The sequence below is a fragment of the Gossypium hirsutum genome, chromosome A13 (assembly GCF_007990345.1).
Source record: "Gossypium hirsutum isolate 1008001.06 chromosome A13, Gossypium_hirsutum_v2.1, whole genome shotgun sequence".
NCBI classification, from domain to species: Eukaryota; Viridiplantae; Streptophyta; class Magnoliopsida; order Malvales; family Malvaceae; genus Gossypium; species Gossypium hirsutum.
This window is the reverse complement of record NC_053436.1, coordinates 100,443,341-100,466,086: the sequence shown is the minus strand read 5'-3', so window position 1 is coordinate 100,466,086 and position 22,746 is coordinate 100,443,341. Positions and strand designations below refer to the sequence as shown.

The window sequence follows — 22,746 nt, the reverse complement described above, 5'->3', positions numbered from 1 at the left end:
TTTGGTATTTTGTTGATTTAGTTTTTTATATTTAATTTGATGGTTTTTATTCTTTGTATTTTTTTTTCAAAATTTAAAATTTCATTATTGTTAAATACATTTAAGTTTTATTATATTCAAAATTGGATGCAGTAACCATGGTCATATGTTTAAAGCTATATTAACTTGTTATTTTTTCAAGTTAGTGGATCATTCGAAAAGTATAAGAATTTGGAATTATTTAGTTATTGAATATAGATTAAATTTATAACTATAAGCATGATACAAGATTAGTAATTACATTCAACTAAGCGAATTGAACTATTATTGTTTAGGTTAGGAATAAAGAATAAAGTTTAAAAAGTACAAAGATTAAAATTTATCACTTTAAAAAAATATAAAGATTAAAATTAACTATATTAATATGTATTAAAATCTAACTTTGATTTTTCATTATAGTTTGGTTTAGTGTCACCATATACGCGCGTTAGGTATGTTAGTCTAATGTTAATTACATTTTATAAATTAAAGCTATTATTTGCTCGTTTGGATTTTGTAATTTTTTGAAATTAAATTTGTGGTTGAATTGACCAAACTATAAATTTTTTGTTTAACTAATTTGATCAATTTTTTATTCAAAAACAAATAAATTATTAAATGATTAAAAATAAAAAATAAAAAATCCGGTATAATCGGTTGAGCCATCATTTTATTTTGTATATATTGCATTTCTCTTATTTTGGGAAATGATTTACATGGAAAAAAAAAAAAAAAAGTCTCCACCCAATGGAGTTTTTATTAGCAAAATAGAAATTGGTATTAATGGATTTGATAATTAATTGACACAAACAGACTGAGGAAAGCAATACAAAGTTGATAAGTTGGTATTAATGGATTTGACATTGATTTATTCAAGTTTATTCTGAGATCACATTATTTATAATTTTTTAAATGTTAGTTTTTCATTGCTTTCATCAGTGATGTTAATTTTGTTAAAAGGTCAAATTTTATTTTATTTTTTTTATGCCGATAAGAGATCAATTGAGTTAAGAATTTAATTGATTTTTTAAAATTTTTATTGAAGATTTAGCCTAACTTTTAATATTTAAGCTTGTTAAAATGTTAATTGAAATTAAAAATGAAATATTTTAATATAATTTTTGGGGATAAACTTCAAAACAAATATTAACATTGGTTAAATGTGCAATGTCATTAATAAACTTTGATTTTGTATAATTTTATAGATGAAATATTAATTTATTTCAATTTTTACAAATTACTAACATAATTATTGATATAACATCATTTTAAGTATACATATTGAATACAAATAATTATATATGAGTTAATTGCACTAGACATCCCCAAACTATTATCCTCATTCTATTTTGGCTTCCATACTTCAAAATATCGATATTATATCAATCAGGTCTTTCAATTATTAAAACTATTAATTTAATAGTTTATTGACATGTCAAATCTTATGTGACATAATTTAAAATGAAAGTTTTAAAGAAAAGTAAAACATTATTGTGTAACTTTTAAAAGAAAAAATTAAAACTAAAGTGAAACAAAAAAAAATAGAGTTAACGGTAAAACTTTTATAAAAGTTTTTTAAAATCAACACCAAAATTTTAACAACTTCAATTTATACAATCTTCATTTTTCTTTAAGCTATTCATTAGAACCTATACCACATAAGATTTGAAATCTCATTTAACGATTAATTTAATGATTTTAGTAATTGAAGGACCTTATTGATATAATTTTGATAGTTTGGGGATATGATTAGAAAGTTTTAAAGTTTGGGATCAATTTAAAATGATGGTCATTGTTTAGGGATGCATGGTGCAATTAATTCATTATATATATCTAACATAAAAATAAATTGAATCAAAATTAAATTGTCAATGTATATTTTTCAGTCACAAACAAAATTTTATGTGTATAATTACACAAAATCAAAGTTCATGTATTAAATATCATATTAAAGTAGTTTTAAAAATTATCCCTAATTTTTAATATATAAGATGTTTCTATAATGTAAATTTTTAAATTTAAAAATTCAACATTTTAAGCAACTCACATGACAAAAAAAAATTATATTTTCACCTTCTTTCACTTTTGAGTTGAAATTTTTTAGAGTAAATATCCTAATAACAATAAAGGAGAATCAAATTAGTATAAGGGCAAATAAATAAAGAACCAACATATAAAAATAAAAACGGAATATCCACAAGTAAGCATCGGTATTAATGAATTAGACTTGGTTTAAAATTCATTATCTCAGTCATCAATTCAGGTTATCAGTTGTCCATTTATTTCACGAATCAATAAATTGGAGTTATCAGCTACAAGTTTGCTTTGACGAACTATATCGCCCCATGATTCATGCCTCGAGTCTGGCTTTAGTGATTTTAATTCTATGAGGGGATCTGTTATCACATTTTTACTGCATATTTCTTTAGCTGGTTGAACATGCTTCCACCAAAAGTTTAAACATAGAAATCCATCCATTAGGAGTTCAAACATAGAAATCCATCCATTCCCGGTCCATGATTTCCATTAAACCCTGAGCTTGTAGAATGCAATAGAGGGGGATGCGCTTCCAAGGGAAAGTCTCTTTCATTTTCTCATCAACATATGGACATTTTATCTCCAATACTCCCCCAGAAGGCAACCCATAAACAAACCTGTTCACCAAGCCATCAGGAGAAGCTGCTAACCAACTGTCTTCAGGATTCATCTTACCATAAACCTGAAATTCAAGAAACTCAATTGTACTCTCAGTAATCCGTTTATATCTTCCAAGTGCTTCCTCTTCTTTGATATTGCTCCACCATGTACCGTAGTTACCAGAAAAAGGCTCAATTGGGAAATAAGATAAAAATAAAACTTTAAAGCTAGTTAGAAAAACTTGACCAGAAAAATTAGGTTCAATTCTCAAAAAATATTGGAGAGGTCACAATCGCTCCCAATACATAATTTTCTTTGAAGTAATTTTACTAACATGCTAAAGTTTTAGAGAAAAAAAGATGAGAAAATTGAGAAGAATGAGAGAAGCTCTTATTTGCTTGCAAAAAATAAAGAGAAATGACCTCTTGAGGTCTCGAAAGGACAAAATGGTCCAAAAAAATCAACGCTCATATTGCAACAATTAGACTCCAACAATTATATTATAACAATTAAATTCCAATGATCATATTTTTACATTGCCAACATCCTATAACCTGAATAACTTACTCAAGGCAGTAAAAACATGCCATGGAGCATTAGATACGTCACAAGAATGTGCCTATTAGTCATATTGGTATCATATAGCCCATTAGTAGTCCATATTGTAGCATGCCATATTAGGAGGAACCACCATTTGCTACCCTTAGCATATTCAATGCTATTTTTTTTTTCACAATATATATATATATTTAATAAAAAAATTAAGTACTAAAATATAAAAATAATATACTTCAGGGATTAAATTGTGAATTAATTTTTTTTTTACAAAAGAATTCCACATGCTATTATTTGATTGGCGACCAGTTATCCAAAATGTAGGTTAAAACTGGACTAAAAACCATAATAAAAACACACTTTAGATATCAAATTAGATAAAAAGAATTGAAGTACTAAAATAAAAAAATTAAAAATTAAAAAGTAAAAATATAAAATCATAAATATTCCTCACACGTGGAAAGAAGTTTTTATTTGAGTAAACTATACTCATACTATCATACATATTTAATAGTTTTTCCTATTCGGTCCACACTCAACCTTATTCCATTTCCCTTCTGAAAAAGGCAGACAATTCCATTCAAGGTAAGTGTTTTTCTTTTTTCTTCCTCTTTTTAATATTTATTCTCTAAAAATAAAAATATTGTTAACGACGGACCTTTAAAACATCTTCAACATTAATCAATATATTATTTGTATTGAAAGATTACATCACATGCATTATTTGTTAATTTTATTTACCATTTTAATGCACTCATTAAAAACAAAGTACAACACAAAAATACATCTATACATAATCTCAAAAGAATATTATATATTTTTTAACATACATGATTAATCATTTATTTTTTTTTAAAAATACTCGTGACAGAAAAAAATAATAATTATTATTAATGGTAAATACTTCAATTTCGAAAAAAAAACTTCTCCTTAATTCACTAAATTTATCCAAATTTTGAATTAAAAATAAAATTTCAAATTATTGATGGGACTACCTAAAATTAAAAAAAAATCATCATTGTTTAAAGCGTTCCTTTTAGCAAAAAATCCAAAAGATAATCATAAAAATTTGGGAAAATTTAAGCTCTTTAAAACAAAACAAAAAAATGGATAAACTAATTAGCCGATCCTAACAAACTTCAACCGAAATAAACGGAATATCGAAGGCAAACGCAGACACGTGTCATTACGACGCGGTAAAAAACCCCTCCCGATTTTATATTTCTTTAACATTTTATTTTCTATAATTTATAAAAAAAAGAAAAAAAAAAAAAGGGGGAAGGAAAACTATCTATCAGCCAAAGCCCAAAAGCCGCCATTTGAAAAACCCTCTGATATTGCCATTTCTAAAGAGAGAGAGAGAGGGAGGGCGGGAGTGAATAGTGACAGAGGAGGGAAGCACTTGTCGAGAACGACGCCGTTGACGGAGTTCCCGGAGAAACTCTGTCGAAGTAAACCCTAATTTTTATTTGGATGAGGTTTGCTTTTGCCATCTCTTTTGATTATCTTCTTTCCCTTTGTTCCTCCTCAAAGTTTGCACTTCTGTGTTTTAGTTGATGTGAGTTTATTTGTTCGGTTTTTAAATTGAATTAATAACCAAGAGAAGAAGGATGTAAAAGAAAAGGTTAAAAGTTTACATTAGTATTTTCTTCTTTTTTTTATTTTTTTTTTGGGGGGGGGAGATTTTGGGTTTAAATTGTTTAGGAATTGTATTAGAAACTTGTAGGTTTTAAAAATATTAGTGTTTTTTTGTAACAATACTTGTAGGTGTTGAGAGAAATGTGAGCACAGTTTTAGATAATGGATAGCTTGCATTTATTTATTTTATACTAGAACTTGGAGTTTGAGTTCTCATAACAGTAGTCTGGAATCCTTATGCGCATTGTCTGAATAGAAATTTGAATCCTATTTCTGCTTCGTTGTAGCATTTGGGCAAAGTTGGTTTTAACTTAACCTCACAAATACACTATTTTTCTTTTAAATTTTGAAATTTTCTCTTTGATTTTTAATTTTTATTAAATACACTATTTTATGATACACGCATAGCTACAATTACATGAAAGAGATGAGTTAGTTGAACAATAATGTTGTTCTTTGATTTTAGTCTAGGATAATACGTAGTGTCTCTTGTGACATATGTCTACTTGCATTAAGATCGGTTGATCATTGTTGTCTATTGTTTATGTGCTACTTGACTGCCTAAATGAGGTAGAAGTATAGGACTTTAAAGCATTATGATGTGGTTTAGACTTGTAATGCTTGAGATGTTGTCGTTTACATTCGCTTAGAGAGACTAACCTTTCTGTTGTAAGTTGAGCAGCGTAATTTCATTTATTTTTATTTTGCTTCTTGCATAAAGCATAGCGTGGGGAGAATTTTGTGGCTTTTTTTATTCAAAAGGCTTTTGATTTTGACCTTTGGATGTATTTTATGACATCAACTCATTTTCCCATAACAAAAGCTTATCTGTCAAGAGCTACAGATACTTTTTCATGATGGGACAATCTATAAAAAGTAAATAATAATAATAATAATAATAATAATAATAATAATAATAATAATAATAATAATCATCATCATCTTCATCAAAAGAATCTATAATGATTAGTAGGTCTGTGGGATGTCCAGATAGTGGGAATTGATTCTTTATCTAAAGATATCTAATTGCTCTCAAAAAGTTGTTCTATTGACGTATTTAGTTCACATTCAAGTCTCAAGACCCTTTTGTTTCTTATTAAGAAGTTGATTTTGTAGAACTTATTGCTTTCTTGATGCTATTTCACCTCACTTTTGTTTTACATGGATAGTAATTGCATGTTGTGTACTCTGACTGTAGGCCATATTTGGGTGATTCAGAGTTTTGCCATCTAACCCTTCACTTGCTCTTAAAATGAATACAAGAAACAGTAGGGTATCTAGGGGTCAGAAGTCAAAAAATTTTCAGGGTGAGGGGCCAAATTGGATTCTCATCGCTGGTGGTGCTTTGCTAAGTACTTTATCAGTTAGACTTGGTTACAAGCTGAAGCAGGCACTTGACACAAAGCAGCAGGACAGTGCTACTGCCAGCTTGAAAGGTAGACTGGTATTAGTTGCTTCAATAATTTGTGTTGAATAAAAAACTAGTTCTAAATTTAGAGTTTATTACAGAGAATGGAACTTCTGATAGAAGGAGATCGTCAGGTTGCCGATTGCATTCAAACATGTACGCATTTACTGAAGAAGATGATGGTTGTTTCAACTGCATGTCAGGTGTGGTGCGGCTATCTTACAGTTTGAGATGTCCGAAGCTTTGACATATATACATGCACTTGTTTTAGTTTTTCACTTTCTATGCTTTTGCTTGGGTCTTTAAAGTGGGATAATAAAGTGAAGAAATAGAATTGTTATGAATTCTCTAGTTTGATTTCTTTCCCTATATCTCTTTTTTTAGTGTAAATAGTCACGTATTTACTGGATATAGAAGAAACAGAGTCTCATTTTCCTCAAGTACTAAGCCTTTTATGAATCCCATCCTAATATCAAATTCCTTGCCTTTGGAATGTTAAGACATGGCATCTAAGTTTTTAATCATACCCGCTTTGTGGTGTTTATATGCGACTGACACCGGTAGTTTAGAAAAATGAGGAGTTAGATCAACATAAGTCTGAAATGTATGTGTTTTTACCGTTTCTTGCACCTTGTGGTTTTTTATTTAAGTTTGGGCTCAAAACAGGAGCTGAAAACATAGAGAAGCACCCACCCAATGGACAGATACTGCCAGAATCTGAGGTTGCTCTCCCTCTGGTGACAGTTCCCACCTCTGATTTCAGCAAGGATAATGGTGTTATGTGGGCATCATCTCCAGATCGCCTTGAGTTGCCTCCTAGGCCATTTCACCATTCTAACTGCTCTGACTCACCATGTGTCTCAGAATCTGGCTCTGACATATTTAGCAAGCGGGAAGTGATACACAAACTAAGGCAACACTTAAAAAGAAGAGATGATATGATTCTGGAGATGCAGGATCAGATTATGGAACTGCAGAATTCGCTGAATGCTCAGGTGGCACACTCAACTCACCTACAATCACAACTGGATGCTGCAAATAGAGACTTGTTCGACTCTGAGAGAGAAATCCAAAGGCTGAGGAAGGCAATTGCAGATCACTGTGTAGGATATGGTGGCACAAATAAGATGACATCAATCGATACAGTTTGGCCATCAGACATAAGAAATGGCCATGCTAATGGGTATCTTGATGTGGAGAGCAACTCAGACTCCCCTGAGAAGGGAAGGGGAGATGGGGAGAGAATTGAGATGCTGAAGAGAGAAGTAGGAGAACTAAAAGAGGTGATAGAAGGGAAAGAGTATTTGCTGCAGAGCTACAAGGAGCAGAAGCTGGAGCTTTCCATGAAGATCAAGGAGTTGCAACAGAGATTGGATTCCCAGCTCCCCAACATTTTGTAGGTACTATTTAAAATAATACGCATTCTTGCTTTGTTTTCCCCTGTTTCTTCCTTCAATTTGAGGTTAAAGAAAATGCCTTTTTTCCCTCTTTTCTTTCCCAGTGTCGTTGGCTTTAAGTATAATGTTGGATGATACGTTCTTTGCCTGTACATCTGTATGTATGAGAATGAGATATGAGTGAGAGAAAGAAGAGGGAAAAGCAAAGAAGTAGGCACCACTATATTGGTTTGTTATTTATTTTTCCCTTGCTTTGCGAGTGTCTTACTTCCTATAGAAATTAGAAACCAAGTTTTCTGAGTGTTAGGACCTTTTTTTTTTGGCACAAAGTCTATTGCATCTCGGGGATAGGAAAAGGGTTGCAAATATTGTGTGATTCTGATGCCAGAATTGTTTGATATGTTCTCTTAAGGTTGTTTGCATGAGCCATATGAACTAAGTTCTGGGTTCATGGTCTTTTTGTTTGTTTTTTGGTCTTTTTAAGTAATGCATAACAGGAGCTATACCTATGGCATTGGCATCCATGAAAATTTAATGGAGAGACAATTACGTTTTTGTTGAAAAAATATAGATCTTTAAAGAAAATAATGTAGCAAAAAAGATATAGGCAAATGCAGCTCAGCAAAGAATGCTCAAATTCTAGAAAATGAAAAAGAAAAATATTCAATTTTCAGCAGACATGTTCGGAGAGAAAGAAAAGTTAGGAGGGAACAGAAAAAGAAAAGAAACAAAAAGAAAAAGAGCTAAAATAAAAATAAAGAAAAAAGAGAGGAAATGATTTGGTGGTAATTTGATAGAATCGATGTCTAACTTTGACTAGCGATATTCTCTTTTTGTATAGATCAATTCATAACGTATTGTCCTGTAGGCAAACCTACTTCGAATCAGTCATTCATTTAATATGGGCAAATTTACAAAGAACATTTAAAAGGTTAAATGGAAGCCATCAGCAGCTCACCAAAGCAAATGCTTTTGCTTGTCTATGCCTAACTAAATACAATAAAAACACAACGTAATGAAAATGTCCATCTATGCCTCTCACTTCGTGTTTTACTATTTCTTTTACAAATTAGGTTAACAAAAAATCGATTAAGAAAAGGAGATGCCAAAATGCCAACTAAGCACCACCATCCATGACCTATCTACTGTTCAAATCAAACTCCCCAACTTCACGCCATTCGTTCTGCACACTTGTATCTCCGTTTTCAGTCTCTTCGTCATTCAAGAAATCTTCCGAAGGCTCCTTTTCATCCCGCGGTGCATTGTTCCCCCATCCGTTCATCATCTCATCAGGGTTTAAACCCTGTGACTGTTCTCCAATGTCATGACCATGAGATCCAAGCGCATTTGCTCTTATAGGTCCTCGGGCCATTATTTCAGCATGAGCTTGCGATTCAGCTCGAGCTTGCTCTGCCTGAACCATTGCCGCCATTCGCAACTTAGCCTCATGAGCCTCCCGACCAGCCTTCTCCCTTGATTCTATTTCTGCTCTCAACTCAAGCATGGCTCTCTTCTCTTCCTGGAGAAGAGCCTGCTCAACCATCAACCTTTCCTCAGATCGAAATTCCCCTGCAGCTCGCTTGCGAGATATTATGTTGAAGGCAAGTGCCTGTTTCTCGAACGTCGCTGTGAACTCGGCGACTTTGGCAGCAATGTTGTGATCCCACTGCTGGGACCGAGATGGCATCTGGCCCGTTGTGTCAGAATCAAGAATTCTGTCATCCTCCTCTGCTTCATAGTCTGCTACAACATGGTAAGGTAGTAACCTACACGTTTTCATGAAATACACTTCAAAGAACATAAAGCACGAAAACACAATTTAATCCCAGATGTCGTAGTGCAAATTCTTCAAGCACAAAGGGAGAGAGAACTCAAATTACTACTATTTTTTCTAGACCTGGCAATACATGACACAGATGCATGAATGTTTCAACTCCATTTAACATGAATTATTAATACCACAATTCATACAAATATAAAATACCTTAAAACAGGATTATGACACAGTAAAATACACTATAAAGGTCTATTACCCTCCATAGGATGAAGTGATTCATGTGAAAAGCAAACAAATCTCGCCTTCCCATCCCTAACCATGTTCCCTATCTTCCAAATACGGTTTGCAAAATACCCTCAAACTTCGAATGAATGAGCTTCCATATTATTATTTCGCAAATATTCAACCAGGGTTTACAGATTGGTATTTTTCACCTTCAAAAGAATAAATTTACTATTATTTATTATTACCAGGATAATCCAAAAACTGCATTGCAGCTATATATATGACAGACATGCTAGTTTTTCATTCATTGTATTGCAAAACGATTTTATTTTCCTAGAAGGATGGCCACGCTCTATTTCCATTTTTTTTTCACTTCTCCATGTTATGTTTGAAGGAAATTAGGCCATAAAACTTGAGACATAACAAGGAATACTCAAGACAGAGATGCTTCGAATCATATAACCAATGCCATCCAAAGGTCAAAGTTAAATAACAGGCTAATGTATTATCCTCAGGTCATGTAAACCCGTCCTCACATAAGTTATGATAGATAGTAACTACTGTCTTCAGTCCATACACCTCTATATCTATAAACTGAAAAGGAAAAAAAAAAGAAAAAAAAGAAAAGGATTATAGCCAAGAAAAAAAAGGAGGGAAAGGGATTCAGCAGGAGGGACAAGCAGAATTAGTTTAAATTGCATGTATGTATATGTATTTCCACATGTTCTCGTTGTCACAAGAAGCAAGACACTAAACAAATATTCAGTCACAAGAAATTCTGGAAGCCTCGATACTTAACTGAGAAAATGCAAAGTGAAGTCCAAAAAATGGGTGAAACATCTTGGGTAAGATGATAGCAGCATATGAAAGCGGTACAAACACTAGTTAGGACACTAAAGATATCATTTAATCACTCTGTCAACTCCATTTTTTTATGCAAATAAACATGCAACATATGAATGTTAGCTGCTGATGCGTGATTTTTGACAACTCAGCTCAATGCAATCAGGAAGATACAATTCTTGTGAAAATAATTTCACGTAACTTTGAATGTTAAATAATTTCATTTTTTTTCCTTCACTTTGTTCACATGAAACAGATGATAAAGCTGACCAGAACGAAACTGTCTAGTGGAACGGGTTCCTAACAAATGGAGTATAACTCCAAATATGAACATCTTATCTCCTATTTGCTAGGAAACCATGCAAAAGTTAATTTACCAAGTATTTGCCAGACAAATGTAGATAAATCCCATAATTCTTCCCACCAAATTGCCATGTGTCACAATGCATCAGCAATTTTTCAGTCTTATGCATATAAATCCCAATAAATTATAGTCTTTTATATGTCCTCAACCTTGGATGAATTAGACAAGAGAAAGATGACGAAGAAGCAATTACATGAAACAAATCAACATTATCTCCCACACAGTTTCTGGAAATCTCATTTACAATTGTATCCCACCAGCGAAAAAGCATCAAAATATCTGACATAACCTGTTCCTAAAACTTTATAAATGGCTCCATCATGTTAGCATTACTGAGAAACTTATGGCAGTCACTAATATTCAGACCCTAATTTCTGTAGCAGATAAATCAATATACAATCTTTACATTATAAAAGTGCCCAAATTTGCACATCAAACAGCAGGAATACAACCTTCAACTAGAAAATAGCAACAAGAAGTACTTAGTTAATTTCGAAAAGCTGCACATGCTAGCCAAAATTCAATAAAATAATAAAAAGAATCGATTATTTCAAACCATCATATTTTTATCCTTTTTTTTTTCTAAAGTTTGAACTCCCACCTTTTCACCTTTACTTAACAACAAAACAGAAAGGAAGAAATTTCTATTATATGGTGTCCAACAATTATCATTTTTTTGGCAATTTCCACACCAACCAATACATAAAAAAGGAAAATTTCAAGAACCAACAAAACCCAGAATTCCATTTCCTAAAAAGTTAGAGAATTAGCAGACAAACCTTTCACAGGCATCTTCAAGGGAAGAAAAAGGTCGTTTAAAATCAGGGTGACAAACACGCAAGGCATCCTGATAAGCCATCTGAAGTTCAGCTTGATTCAACGGCCGCATCTGCTTCTGCTGCTGCTGTTGTTGTCGCTGCTGTTGCTGTTGCTGTTGCTGTGATTGTGAGGGCTGTTGCTGTTGTTGTGAATTAGGAGTGGAATTAGGGTTAGGGTTAGGATTGGGGGTTGAATTAGGGTTTGGGTGGATGTTAATAGCACGATTGGGAAGAACACCAGGAGTAGTACGTAAATGGGCATCAATGTTGGAAGGGAAGCGAGAAATTGCCTGCTGCTGTTGCTGGTGATGTTGGGCTTGTTTCTGAAGTTGTTGTAAGAGAAGCATTTGTTGCTGTTGCTGTTGCTGTTGCTGTTGTTGTTGTTTCTGTTGGTCTAAGAGAAATTGCTGCTGCAGCCGCTGCTGAGGACTCACTGACTTGTCTTCCTCCATTTTTTTCTCAAAGCTTTGGTTTTTCTTTTGTCTTTCTCTGAGATATACTTTTTGGGGGAAGGGTAAAAGATGAATTTGTGAAAATTATTGAGTTAATAATGTACTTTACTTTTCAGACATGGATTCGGACTAATTGTTAAGTCAACCCCCTCCTGTCCTACTACTTCGCTTCCTATCCATTTTTTTGTCGGATAATATATTATTTTACTAACGTAAAAACGCCTCTCCAGTCCCTCTTAATTTTAAAATTAAGCAGATTGATCCCTCTTATAAAAAATCATAGCAATTCAATTTAATTTATGTCAATTTCAGCGAATTCCAATTAATCATAATGTTAATATTTCCCATCAATTGTACATTCTTTTAATTAGTACAATAAATTTAGCCCTTAAAGTTTACAATCTTGTCAATGAGGTCTTAATTTAACAAATTTATCTCGCAACATTTATATAGATGTTGAATTTATTGAATTTATTATAATTAAGGTCAAAATGACAAAATAAGTAAATATCGAAGGTTAAATTTGTTATTATACTAATCAAAATTATGAATAATTGATGGAAGACATTAATGCAATGCTTAATTGTCAATTTCCTAGTTAGTATTGGATTACCAATTATAAAAGGCCTATTATTTTACCATTATCTTTCTATCTCTAAATATCATCATGCTTACACTATGGGGACTGATTATGATGCTTATTTTAGTGCTTTGTTTTCTTAACCATCGAGTAGCTAATCGGACCATGCAAATACATCCATTGGAAAGACTAGACCAAGCATGCATGGCTGAGACTATTGTTCAGTACATGAATGAAGAAATTGAATCATATTGTACCCAGTGTGTAATCTGTTTGGAAGAGTTGGAAGATGGGGATTGCTGCAGGGTTCTACATAACTGCAAACATCTATACCATCTTGTATAGATGAATGGTTAGTGAAGAAGACATGGTGCCCCATTTGTCGTGGTTCTGTCCACTGTTTGGTACCAACTCCAACCACTGATCAGATCACTTGGAAATTGTTGTTTTTAAGAGAGATAACATCCATAGTTTAAAGATGTTTACTTTCATATTCTTTTAGTATTAATATTCTATAATTTAACTTTTTATGTTTTATTTGTTATGTATAAGTTTACATTATCTTAATTTTATTTCAATTAATAATCTTATTTGCTTCGGAGTTTGATCACGTGGAATTTGGCTGTCTAGAATTTTGGTTATCACAATTGTTAGAAAATTAAGAGATTTATATAAAATTTATATATACATTTTTCTATATTTTAGGAATGTGTAAGAAAACATGTGATATGAATTTTATTAAAAATTCAATATTCAAAACGATGAGAAATTTCTAAAAAATATTAAGGAATTATCGATTGAGTCTTAGTTCGATTGGTATGGCCATTGTTACCAATGCTGAAGGATGTGAGTTCAAGTGTTATCCTCTTATTTATGGGTTGGGGGAGAGATTATAAGTTATTTTGGACATTGTATCAAAAAGAGCAGATATGATTAAAAGATATAATGAGATTGTTAAAAAAATTGAAAATTTTAAAAATATAATGAATTTTTATTGATTAGTTTTTTATAGTTTATAAACTTAAAATGAACTTCATATAGCAATTGTTTTCTGAATATAAAGAAAATATTTATAAGTATTATATATTAATTAAGATATGAGGTCCGATAATTATATTTATATTATAATAGATGAAATGTGAAGTTCTATGATATTACCAAATTATATTTTTATTTGTTTGTGTACATTACTTTACAATATATAATATGTTAAAGATTGTTGAGAAATGTTAGAGTCGTATGACTCGAATCTCATCACTTGTTAAAGAAATAAAATACAATGGCAAAATAAGGGGTTCTGTGGGGACAAAAGGCCGAGCCGCACAAGTAGAATCCGTATAGAACTACACTTTTTCTATTTGATATTGATTAGAATAGAGTTTTTCAACATTTAAATAGATGTAGGCAAAACTCTTTTTGTATCATTTAGTTTTCAACATTAGTAAATTTCTCCTCCTTTACCCGTGGCCTTTTTCCAAAAGGATTTCTAAATAGAATCTGTGTGTATTTTTATTTTTATTTTTTTATTGCTTTGCGGTCATTCTATTACCATTCTCGACATCTATTATAAGAAGGGATAATTGGATCATATTTATGTGTGGTGTTGCAATGGCGTTTTATAAAGAAACAAAATCTTGGAAATATTTGAAAGAGATAGTGTGTTTGTAATAGCAAATAATATTATATCATTTTTAAAACTTTTCATTTTAAACTATACATAAGATTTAACATTTTATTTAACGGTTAAAAATTAATTATTTTAGTAATGGAAGGACTTTATTAATTTAACTTCAATAGTTTAAGGATATAACTAAAATATTTTATAGTTTAGAGACCAATTTAGAATGACGACTATAATTTAAGGATGTATGACATAATTAACTCATAAATAAAATAACAACACTAAAAAAGGAGGATTTTATATTAAAAGTTATATTGCATTTTGTCCTCTCTATTAAAAAGATAGGCAAATTAGTTTATATAGGTTAGATAAAAGAGCAAACTTGTCATTTTGATAAAAATTTCATCCATTTTTACCGTTAAAAACTAGTTCCTATACATCAATATAAGGTACATGTGGTAACTATCTGGTTATTTCATTGGCTACACCAGTTTTTAATAGCAAAAATAGATGAAATTTTTAATAAAAATGACTAATTTACTCTTTAATCCAACCTATAAAGAATAATTTTCTCACTTTCTTCATGATCTGTTGTTTTGCTTGAGAATATAAAATAAAGTTGTTGGTGTTTGAATTGATAAATTACTTGTATAAGAGCAATGAAAAGATGAATAGATTTTGGCATTATTAAAGATATGATGCAGCACATCCAACATTAATTAAACAAAAGGATTGGATTTAAGAAGAAAGACAAGGGTATCGACAAAAGCAACCACCAAGACAAACTCCGATGGCTTCATCTCCATGGCGTTGCTTACATAAATTCGAGCATTCTGGGTTTTTGCAACGTCCTACCATTTTTATTCCTTCACTGCAGCTGCGTCCATTTTCCGTCGCTACCACCTCTTTTCCTGTTTCCCATTATTTCCACCGTTAATAATCTTATTTAATTATTTGATTCAATATCTATTTTTTTAAAAAAAAACAATATTTAAAACACTACATATTCTTAATTTAGGCGGTTTCATTTATCAAATTGTTTTCACCATAAACTATTTTCGATGGAATGAACATTATATTCACTAGAAAGGAATTTCAAAATGATTATAAAATTATATCTAAATAAAAATTGAAGATACATTATAAAACATTTAAAAAAAAATCAAAATGTAAAATTATTTTTTTACAATAGAATCTTGAACTCACACTTCCCCACACATGCATTACCTATGGATTGATTCAATAATAAGCACCTTTAACTAATAAATTAAATGTTAGAGTTCTTTTTTTTTCCCTTTTTCTTAAATGATTATAATGTTTTCTTTATTTTTTTATAACATGGTTTTTGGTTTTCTACACTATAAGTAAATAAAAATAATTTATAATTTAACTTATGACTATTTTTTATAGATGTTTTTTTTATATTCTTCATATCTTGTTTAGGGTTTGAACATGTATCTCCTCTTGAGAATATAATATGATTTATCATTGCACTCATATTACCTAATAATTGAATAAACTGATTTAAAACCGAAACCAATCATTATCTAATCAATGCCTTAATAATCGTGTTTTGATAACTTTATTTAAGATGCTACCTAAAGATTAGATATTATCAAATCCTTTACCAATGATTACTAATTCTTTTTTGGGTTTAAATAAGTTTAAAATTTTAATAATACTTACAATATTAAAGAGAGCTAAACAAAATATATGCTTTGATTGAGTAACTGAAAATGAATGAGAAAATATAAAGTAGCAGATTTTACCCGTAGAGAAAAGAAGAACCAACATGAAAAATAGAGCAGAAACTTGGGAATTGTTCATCACTTTTTCTTTTTCTTCTTCTCTTTCTTTTTTGTTTAATGGAAGGTAAGATGCAATTCTCCTAAATTTATAGAGAAACTAGTTGGAAATTTTCTTCAATTTTTTTAAAAATTTGCTTTAATTGGCAAGAAATCTTTTGTATGCAATTATTACCATAAAAGCAAATTATTACCGTAAAAGCAAATAATTTATTATTTTGTGGGTGTTTCCTAATAACATGTTAGAAAATACGGACATCACATATATAATAAGAGTATTTACATGTTATTATTTACTATACTAGAAGGTTAAATTAAAAGTGATTTAATTTAGTTAAAGTTTATTGGGTTTTAGTTATTAAATAAAGTATGGGTCAAATATCTGTAAATACTTTATTAACTAATTTTTAATTAATGATGGGATGATTAGAAAATAGGTTAACATGCAAAAGTTATATATTAAGGTTATAATTCCCAAATTATATATACGTAACTTTTCTAATATTTATCTTTAGAAAAGAGAAAATCATATTATACGAATTACTTGTGTATTAATTTGGAAGATCAAAACCACAATATCAAAGATTCCAAGAAATCAATGGATTCGGGTATGCTTCCACATTTAATTTTATTTTTGATAATTTGACATGATAAATCCTGGTTAACAAAGTTTTATATCAGATTTTTTTTCACAGTTCTTACAAGTGCCACCTGAGCCTCGTCGTGTTGAAGCATTGAGAATGAATTGATTCTTTGTTATTTTTGGATTGATTTGTTGTAAGGAGATTATCTCTAGAAGGTTAGTTTTAAGTGAGATTTTTTGTGACCTCTCCAATCTTTCTTGATAATCAAACCTAGTGAGTTTTTCTAGTACAATAATTTACTCTCCCTATTAAATTAACTTTTTCAAGCTGCTTCTGTGGTGATTGTCTTTGCATGGCTTGATTAGCTACTTCATATATTTTTGGTGTGCTAATAAAGTTAAAGATAATACAATATATCACTACATTTATACCCTACAATTTAATTTAATAGTACAATATATCATTAAAATTATACCTTACAAAATATTGAAAGATAAATGAAAATCAATAAAGAACACTAGAAATTTAACGGTGTTTGGAAAAGTAAACCTATGTCCTTGGACACTACCAAATATATTTCACTATAAAAGATACAAGTGAAATATTACAAAAAAATGAGAGGGAAAAAGTTGACTTATAAAGAATATGGCAAATTTGGGGATAATTTAAAGATGAAAAAACAACCTCTATTTATAATAGTATAAAATCTCCACAACTTTTTTATTTTTTAAATGTAGGATTGTAACACCTTATACCTGACCCGGTTGCTAAGCTCGAGTAATAGGACGCTACACCAATGTCTCTTCATCAACAAAGCATAAAATATCTCATTGAGATAGGATTAACATCATAATCAAATAACTATGTGAGGTTTACATCTAATTTCCCCTAGAAAAAGTTAAAATTTGCTAAACATACAATAATCAACCTTATAACAAGTTAAAAGTATGCTTAAAAGCCATTTAACATAAATTTCTAAAAGGTCACATAGGTATCGATACTCATTCGATGGTATCGATATTTTTAATAAGGGGTATTGATACCATTTAGAAAATCGACGCTATTTTAGCATTCTGTTTCTCTGCAAAAAATTAAAACCTAGCAAATTTTCAATATAAATAGAAAAGTATCAGTATTTTTACCTCAAGTACTCGAGAAATGGTATCAATACTAAAATGAGTTATTGACTTCCTACACATTTGAAATATAATGGAGGTATCGATACTAAATACTCGATTATCGATACCTCAGCAGAAAACAACAAAAAAAACACCAAAACAACACATTAACACAACTATACCTATACCAATTCAACATGCATATTAGATTCAAAGTTCGACATAAAAATATATGAAATTACAACTTAAAGCATCATCAATAGTTTAAGCTAATCAATACCAATAAACTAATGTCAAACATCTATCAATTCTTTGACTAAAAAAAATAAGTAATCATCCAAAACATCATGGCAATATTCAACCAACAAATCTACCACGTTGCCTTATTCCAACAATATTTCAAAATAATAGCTATAAATCACCTACTCAAATGCTAAATCTAACTTGGATCACTCTTTTGGAATTACTACACTGCTCACACCGCAACACTAACTGTCTGCAATATTTGGAAAGAGTGGGTGAGATTAAACAAGCTTAGTAAATGTCGAAATAACTATAAATTATACATAACATCAAAGGTTAAACAATAGCATACTACAACACGTTCACAACCATATTCTAACCAAGTCAAAATAACATATTCATGCTTTATTAAATCATACAACTAACATATACTCTCACATGTAATTACACATTACTATGATGACATGCTAACATATTTATACAATATTAATCAACTCATTTAGCTTATTCACATATTCATGCATACATCACATATTGTAATATCACTTTTTATAAAATCACATTTAATAATAATTCATCAAGACAAAACGTGTTCATGCTTTAATGGCCCACTAGATTAGCTTATATATATTCACATGCATTTACACACAACATTTCCATGTATTAATCAATTAATGATAATTTGGCAACTAGAAAACATGAAACATAAAAGTGGGCTCTGTCACCACACATTGGATACACGGATCACCATCACATCGTCTAACATATCCCGTAAATGTAGCATAAAGCTTAACACTCTCCAACACACCAACATATCCTGGTGAATGGAGCTTGGCTCGACATTCCCTTATGCCTCCAATTTGTCCCGAGGCCTCTATGCCCAAATCACAAAACACAAGGGTGAGTACTCACAATCCTATGGCATGTCAACTATATTCAACAGTTTCAAGAGATCATAAGGTCAAAATATCCACAAATACACACACTTAATTATTGTTTTAATGCACATAATCTCTATCCATATTCATAAACTCACATCACAATCTCATACACAATGCAGACTTATCAAATTCACATTTAATTGCATTTTAAGTGCCACGACTATACTCATTGAGCCATCACATATCCGTTCACATGTGAATGCATTAAAAATCAAATTATCATATACCATATACCATATACCAATATTCACTTACTTTACCTGTCACATCAGCATCACTTTCCACAATTTAACACATATGTACTTACCATTGTCTGCACACTTTCACTGCACATTTATATTGCTAACACAACATCATCACTATCATTCAGCATGTTTAATATGCTCACAACTAACACATTCACAATAGCTATCACAATATATATCACATGTCACATTTTCACAACTTAATACTCAATCCACATCACACAATCTCATATTTTGCAAACTAAACAAAGGATATAAGAAAGCTTACACTCGAAACTTAGGATAGGGGTTTAGGCTATTCCTAAGCTCCCAATTAATGCTATGAATCGTGTCTACAAGCAGCGATTCCAAACACTCACCGTTCGCGCTTTCGCCTTGTCGTCGAAAGTTTAAACTAGCTTTTCCTTGCCTTTCGCTTTACTCGTAGAATATCCTAACAACTCCAAAGCTTCATGTACAATAACTACACAATATACATAATCAATTAAAAGTCATAACACACCTCAAACAAACAAAAATGTAGGTATAATGTTCCTTCCTCTTGGAACTGAAATTTTTTACTAACAAACTTGAAACTCAAATATATTAATCTTTACTCATTCTCATTGCCTATAATCGATTACAATCATCTAATTATACATCTAAAAATAATTCTCAACCTTCAAACCACACAGAATCATGGTTTCGAAATTTTAATGTAAAATAATAATTTTTCATGAAAACTCATTAAAACCTTAGAATCTCTCAACAAAATTTTAGGAAAAGTTTAGAAACCTTCTAATCATATAAAAAAAGTTAAAAAAACACTCTGAAACATCATTTTCCTTCAAAATCCCGATTTCACCATTAAAGACCCAATTTTCGGCATTTATTCAAAACTTTTATTTCAATATATAAAAACTCAATTTAAAAGGCTAGATATCATTAAAAAATAATAAGAAAACAAAACATTACCATAATTAAAGGAGAAACGCACATTTAATTGAAAATCCAAAAAACCCACAAGTTGAGCAATAGTGAAATCAATACTATTTTTGAAGCTTTTTATGGAATTTTAGGGAAGTTTAATGCTTGGGAGATAATAGAAATCAAAGGAATTTATGTTTGAAAAATAATATAAGTAAAGGTGACAAATAGAAATCAAAGGAATTGATGTTTGAAAAATAAAATAAGTGAAGATTGCTTGAGAAAATCAATGGACGACAACAAAAAGGGTGAGGGGAGAAACTATTGTGAGTTTAAAGTAGATGGAGGGGGAAAATAGGGTATCTTTAAAACTTTGGTATAATTACTTTAAAATCACTCTTAATTTAAACCTTTTTACAAAACAATTCTCTTTTCAAAATTGATGATCTTTCCTACTTTATTTTCAAAAACTGATTTGATTTTGAAAAAGCTATAGCCAAAAATAATTTTGGGTTACCATAACTCAAAATTTCCAAACTCATTCCAAGTTAAAATTCTTAATTTACCCTCGAGACTTCTAAATCCAATTTTAGGGTGTGATAACGATTATACTATTCAACATTAATAACCCAATTTCAAGACCTCAATTGAAATCATTGTGAAAACAAATCACAACCATAAATATCATAATCAATGCCATCATCAACTGCCATAATGTAACCAAGATTATATCAATCATTGAATTATAGAATAGTAATATTAAAAGAATATGAATAGATAAAGGATTAATTGCATTAAATATCCCTAAATTATGATCATCATTTTAAATTGGCCTCAAATTTTAAAACGTTCTCATTAAATCCCCAAATTATTAATGTTAATCACTTAGGTCTTTCAATTATTAAAATAGTTAATTGAACCGTTAAATAACATATAAAATATTATGTGGCATAATTTAAAATGAAAATTTTAAAGAAAAGTAAAATATTACCGTATAACTTTAAAAGTAAAAACTAAAAATAAAGTAAATAAAAAAAAAGAATGAGTAAGTGACAAAAATTTTGTAAAAGCTTCAAAAACCAATATTTTTACAACATCTAATTTTAAATATTATTTTTTAAAACTTTTAATTTTTAAACTATGCTACATAATATTTAACATCTTATTTAACGGTTAAATCATTTATTTTAGTAATGGAAGGACCTTATTAGTTTAACTTCAATAGTTTTGGGATATAATTAGAATGTTTTATAGTTTAGGGACCAATTTGGAATGATGGCTATAATTTAAGGATGTGTGGCATAATTAACTCATAAATAAAATAACAGTACTAAAAAAGAGTGGAATCTCATTATAGCTTCTATCATATCTATGTCTACAACTACATATAGCTCCTCTTCAGCCCTTAAATAGTAGAATAATATGCTTCAGCGCACTCGAAGCTACGTCGTTCTGCATTGATAATAAAGTCGATGACAATCAAGCTGAGACTCAATCAACAAAAGAAAAATGAAGACTTAAAACAGAGAGATTATATATAAAACAAAAATGACAATCTATTTATAATAGTGTTGATGATCATAACATTAAAAACATTTGATATATAAAATTTCAGTTACCATACAATTGATTTTTCAACAAAAAAAAAGGTTACTAAAATTATTTTTTTTCAGCGTGTTTCCATAGAATTATCATTAAAAAATTGACAGCCCTATTGTGACAAAGATAAAAGGAGATAAAATATCCAAGGTACAATACAAAAGTAAACGAAGTAATAATATATAGGTAAAAATATTATGGAAGTTTTTATATTAAAAGTTAGATTTTATTTTGTCCTCTCTATTAAAAAGATGGACAAATTAGTTTATACACGTTAAATCAAAGAGCAAATTTGTTATTTTGTTAAAAATTCTATCTATTTTTACTGTTAAAAATTAATTCCTATACATCAATATGAGGTACATACCATAAATATCTGATTATTTCACTAACTACACAAATTTTTAACAATAAAAATATTTCGATCCGAGGCTAAGATTAATTTTACATATCACTTTAGTTATTGTTAGGAAACACTCTCAAAATATTAAAATATTTGCTTTTATGGTAATAATTGCAGACAAAAGATTTATTGCCAATTAAAGCAAATTAAAAAAAAATTGAAGAAAATTTCCCACTAATTCCTTTATAAATTTAGGAGAATTGCATCTTACCTTCCATTAAACAAAAAAGAAAGAGATAAAGTCATGAAAAATTCCCAAGTTTCTGTTCAATTTTTCATGTTGGTTCTTCTTTTCTCTGCTGGTAAAATTCGCTACTCTATATATTTTGTAATTCATTTTCAGTTCAGTTAGCATACATTTTATTTAGCTTCTCTTTAATATTGTAAATATAATTAAAAATTTAAAACTTATTTAAACCCGAAGAAATAAATAACTCCAACATTTGATTTATTAATTAAAGCAAAATTGTTGAATTAAACCATAGGTAAGGCATGTAGGGGAGTGTAAGTTCAAGATTATTTTAAATTTTGATTCTTTTTTTTTATATGTTTTATAATGTATTCTCAAT

General features: G+C 30.0%; 2 protein-coding genes, 1 long non-coding RNA gene and 1 pseudogene across 5 annotated transcripts; 1 reads left to right on the top strand and 3 right to left on the bottom strand.

The window, feature by feature from the left end:
* Positions 1 to 2,277: 2,277 nt before the first annotated feature.
* Positions 2,278 to 3,349, bottom strand: LOC121212338 (uncharacterized; annotated as a pseudogene).
* A 1,089-nt stretch (positions 3,350 to 4,438) lies between these two features.
* On the top strand, positions 4,439 to 7,959 carry LOC121212522 (golgin subfamily A member 4). Of its 3 annotated transcripts, none has more exons than XM_041085444.1 (4): positions 4,439 to 4,688; positions 6,118 to 6,284; positions 6,358 to 6,459; positions 6,923 to 7,959. In XM_041085444.1, the coding sequence occupies exons 1-4, from the start codon at positions 4,684 to 4,686 to the stop codon at positions 7,654 to 7,656; spliced, it is 1,008 nt and encodes a 335-aa protein (XP_040941378.1). In that variant the 5' UTR covers positions 4,439 to 4,683; the 3' UTR covers positions 7,657 to 7,959. The 3 variants fall into 3 exon arrangements, with proteins under 3 accessions (XP_040941378.1, XP_040941377.1, XP_040941375.1); XM_041085443.1 differs by having other exon boundaries at positions 4,456 to 4,688; positions 6,112 to 6,284; XM_041085441.1 differs by lacking the exon at positions 4,439 to 4,688 and having other exon boundaries at positions 6,047 to 6,284.
* A 569-nt stretch (positions 7,960 to 8,528) lies between these two features.
* LOC107919987 (mastermind-like protein 2) lies at positions 8,529 to 12,269 on the bottom strand. The gene is made up of 2 exons (XM_016849453.2): positions 11,642 to 12,269; positions 8,529 to 9,419 (listed from the first exon to the last, which is right to left on the bottom strand). The coding sequence occupies exons 1-2, from the start codon at positions 12,130 to 12,132 to the stop codon at positions 8,792 to 8,794; spliced, it is 1,119 nt and encodes a 372-aa protein (XP_016704942.2). The 5' UTR covers positions 12,133 to 12,269; the 3' UTR covers positions 8,529 to 8,791.
* A 2,726-nt stretch (positions 12,270 to 14,995) lies between these two features.
* Positions 14,996 to 16,200, bottom strand: LOC107919657 (uncharacterized). Its single transcript, XR_001690409.2, has 2 exons — positions 16,103 to 16,200; positions 14,996 to 15,244 (listed from the first exon to the last, which is right to left on the bottom strand). It is a non-coding gene; the product is annotated as an uncharacterized lncRNA (long non-coding RNA).
* Between the last annotated feature and the right edge of the window lie 6,546 nt (positions 16,201 to 22,746).